This window comes from Halyomorpha halys, unplaced genomic scaffold (genome assembly GCF_000696795.3).
Source record: "Halyomorpha halys isolate HHAL.00 unplaced genomic scaffold, Hhal_1.1 Scaffold1312.1, whole genome shotgun sequence".
NCBI classification, from domain to species: domain Eukaryota; kingdom Metazoa; phylum Arthropoda; class Insecta; order Hemiptera; family Pentatomidae; genus Halyomorpha; species Halyomorpha halys.
This window is the reverse complement of record NW_027111762.1, coordinates 163,143-167,694: the sequence shown is the minus strand read 5'-3', so window position 1 is coordinate 167,694 and position 4,552 is coordinate 163,143. Positions and strand designations below refer to the sequence as shown.

General features: G+C 30.6%; 1 protein-coding gene across 1 annotated transcript in view; it reads left to right on the top strand.

Moving 5' to 3' along the window:
• Tmem131 (Transmembrane protein 131) overlaps positions 1-4,552 on the top strand; it is a gene marked incomplete at its 5' end in the record, with an annotated part of 83,144 nt that overhangs the window by 49,415 nt on the left and 29,177 nt on the right. Inside the window, 1 exon segment of the mRNA XM_067049771.1 lies at positions 2,455-2,554. Coding sequence (XP_066905872.1) covers positions 2,455-2,554 — 100 coding nt within the window.

Below are 4,552 nucleotides of genomic sequence, written 5' to 3'. Positions count from 1 at the left end.
TTGATCTTTCGAATAAAAAAAAAATTTTGATTACAATTTAATTTTTTGTGTTATTTTTTACAATTTCAAGTTCTATCGGGCTTAAAAAAAGACCCTATACTTGTATATTCTACATATCTCAAAACATATAAAGTGACCCTAAAGATGGATCCAAATGTTGGCCGCTCGCCACGGATCGGAGGCTCGTACAAATGCTCGGCAAACAAAGAGCAGACCATCCACATGTCAGTGTTATTCAGAGAGGCAACATGGCGGACGTACTAGTGGTTTCAGCCATTGCACTTGGATTGTATTATTTTTATTACAAAAAAAGAAAATGAAAGGAAATTAAATAAGATTAAATATAAAACTTATTATAAAAAGTACCAACAAAGACCTTTAACCTCTTAACAGCTCTCAGTTGCAACTAGACAAAGAACAATGGTGTAGATGCTACACGAGCGCTCTCACGAACCCCTTTGATCTGTGGCCAAAAAACTGACTCTCGACGGCTCGGCAACGAGCCTAGGCCAACCAAGCCAAGCCACCCATCCACATGCTCGCGTATGTCTGAGTTCGCCATGGCTCGGCCAACATGTAGAGGCCCCTTAACATGTTCGGGATCAAGAAAGTTAAAATAAATCGAAACCCGATAATTAAATCTATACTCGATCATAAAATCAATAGCATTTTCATTTTTGGCATATATTGAAACATAAAAATGGACCCTTATATGTTAGAAATCAGAAAAGTTAAAATCAATCTATACGCGATCATAAAATATATCTATGTATAGCTGTAAGACAAAAATTGTCGTATTTATACAAATACAAACGCATTCGGATGGTTAATAATTTATTTTTTTCTGTAAAATGGACGAATATAAAAGTATTCAAATGGTTATTCCAATTGTTTTTCCCGAATAATTGATTATTCGTGTAAAATAATGATGAATAAAAAAATTATCGGATGGTTAATCATATGTTTTATACGAATAATTGATTATTCGTGTCAAATAATGACGAACAATAAAGGATTCGGATGGTTGATCATACGTTTTTGTACGAATAATTGATTATTCGAGTAGAAAATTCATGAATAAAAAAGTATTCGTCTCTCGTTATTCGAATAATATTTGCCCAACTCTGGGTAGATATTTGTTCCCATGCATCTCATATTTTTAATTATAATAACATTTATCCCTGGGGATCCACAATATAGGATAATTGCGGTAATACCCCTGGGGGGTAAGGTAATCATTCTGAGATGATTTCATTTGATTTAAAACTTAAGGTTAAAAGAAGTGGATAAACAAGTGAAATTTAAATCACGAATTTAAATCAAGTAAAAGAGTAAATAACTTTGCACGAAATAGATAAATTAGGCGCCTACTAGAATGGATTGACAGAAGAGGAAACAGTCAGCTCATTCGGTGCAAGGCAACCCCATTACAAAGTTTCTTCTCTTTCGGTGGTGTACATTTGGTTTGTTTGTTCAAGTGAATACGTGGCCTAAGAGTTTGGAGATGAGGATATTATAATAAACTAAATCAAAGGTCTTTGATAAATCAAATCGAACTAGTAGTGATTTTTAGTTATCTGTGGAAGATAGAAAGTCTATGATAATTTTTTCTTTGCTAATTACCTATAATATTTCAGTTGTAAATCTGATTTGAGGACATTAAGAACTCAGATTTACAATCTGACTTCATCAATTATTTTCCTCCAATGCCCAACTATGCTATGTGATGTAGAAATTATTCGTCTTGAGCATTGTCAAATAGTTTTTTCATTAGCATTTTGTATGATCTTCAGTTTATTGAGGTTACGATTTATTTAAAATTAAACTTGTTAGGTTTTTTCCATCCTGGATTACTATTTCATTGGTTTGAGTGGATTTTTTCATAGTATTCATACTAATACTTTCTAAAGTAATAACATTTTTCTACTTATCTTTCTGGAGTTGCATATTTATTGTGTTAAATGTTCATCATTAAGTCGGTGTTGTGCAAATTATATATTTGCGTGGTTTCTGACTTACAGTACATCCACACCTTAGTAATGTGAGGTTGCATTTTCAGCTATGTATGAGAAATTTCTGATATCTATATTGAAACTGTGGCTTGAATGTATGTGAGAAAGTATCAAATCTACCATAAACTCTTGCGTCTATTCATACTCTTTTATCTCATATCTTTTGCTCATCTACTTTTATCTCATTGCATTACTCTTATTGTCACTTTTGGTACAGTTAAACTGGATGATTCAGGCACTTATTCCTACTCTAATTGTACAAACACTAATAAGGTGTTTTGGTACAGAAAGTAGCACTACTTTGTTTTGAAGTAATAATGATAATGAAAATTCAATATTACACAAATTGTTATGATATTAGCATTCAAAAACCTTTAAATCATGATTTAGAAATTAATTATATAATTTTGATCTTGAACTATAAAGTTTATTTTTCATTTAGAATGATCGGTTCTGATGTCTCTGGGACTGAACAAACTTCATTACAAACTGAATCACAGTGCAAAATAATTTGGACTTCTAATGCCTACAGAGACGATCAGGTACTAAAAAATATTTTGTTTCTCATAATTTAGACTTAATACACACACACGTGGTGTATGTGTGTGTGTGTGTGTATGTATATATATATATATATATATTTCTCAATGGTTACTTTTATGTTCTTTGCAATATCTTCTTAATTAAACTGTCTTCTTTTAGCTGTTGTTATTGTATGTCATAGTCTACATAACCATGGTCAGAGCTATCCATAACCATTTATTGCCTCTTCTGCCAATCCAGTCCTAGATTGTAAATAGGTCTCTATAATACCATTCTTCTATTTTTTTCTATGACCATGGCATGCCACTTAGGCCTTATTCTCTTAACTCGGTTCTCATCTTCATGTTATTAGTCAAAATTAACAAATCTTGTCCATCTTGGCCACATGTCCAATCCATCTCAGCTACCATTCTACTTATAGAACACAGGTTGCATTTGTAGGTTCAATTGAGTAATGTTCCTTATTGATTCTTGGTAGTTTTATTTTCAATTTTACTTTAATATCTCATTAATGTTCAAAGTTAATGCCTGTCTGCTATGTTAGCCTGGGTTTATAAATTGGGGGAAAAGCTGAATTTTAATATGACTTCGTGTTGAGGACACTTCTCTTTGCTTTATTGTATTTTTTTTTTTGTTATATATGATTAGAAACTGTTACCTGCCCAAACTCTTTCACCTATTTTTTTCCCTTTAATGCTAACTTTGTTGAGATGAGTAACTATGTATTTTTCCACCTACTCACGGTTAATACTACTGTTCATGGCTCATCATATTTGCTTTTATGTTCTATGGTAAAAATGTTTAATTTGTCTACACCAATTCTTATTTGCACTCTTAAATCTCTTTGCAATACTCTTAGACTATATTTCTGGTCCCTATCATCTTTACTGAATATTATAATGTCATCTGCTTTCCTTGCTATATTGAGAGAGACAGTTTCTATTCTTATTTCTGTGGGATATCTCTTAAGAACCATATCAGCCTAGGCTAAATTAATGAAAAAACACAGAAAATGTTTTTGTTTTTAAGAATTGTTTCTGAAATCTACTGAATGCTAAATATTCTTGCTAAACAGTCTTATGTCTATTAGCATACCACTTATATTGTTCTTTACTTGTGGCTCTGCCATATTTTCTTTTTTATACTTCTTTCTGAAATTCTTGAATAAATATTACTTCAATCATAATGAAGATTTCACTTGATGGTTTAAACATTTTTGACTACCTCTTTGAAATATTAAAATCATAATAATTATGAGAAATAGTTGACTGTGGATGACTTGTACGAGGAGAAGATGGTGGGGGGTGCGGTCACAATGAAATACAAATAAGTTAATGTAACTTATTTAATTGTGGCAATGTTTCGGCTAGAGTTTCTAGCCTTCATCAGGTCTAAGAACAGAACAGGATAACAACCATAAGTATAAAAAATAAAAAAGAAGAAAGAAAATATAAACAGAATGACATAAAGTGAATAATTTTACAGAATGGCATTAATAAAATGATGTGATGAGAGAAGTGGAAACTAAAATGTATACATAGGTAATTGAACAAGTAGGTGAAATAACATAATTAAGGAAATAAATATTAATAATTTAAAAATTGAAATAAAAATAAATTAATAAATGGAAAGAAAAATAAATTTGAGAGAAAGAAAATATATGTAACCATAATAATTGATAGAGGCAAAATATAAGTAAAGTTTAAGTTTAATAGTTAATTTATTAAAAAAGTAATTTTTATAATTTTTTTTTTAATTCATTTTATTTTTTTGCCCACTTTGTAACGTATGATTTCACTTGTTAAACTTTTTCTTACACATTTGTATATACGTTACCTCTTTTTAACTGTTATTAAATACTCATGACACTTTGTCATCTTCCGGTACTTCGTCATCCTTGTAGATATATATATATATATTTATATTTGTTGGTCATCGGCATACAAATGATATTAGCATTAGGTTGGTCATTTGTATGTATGGAAAATAAGGTTGGT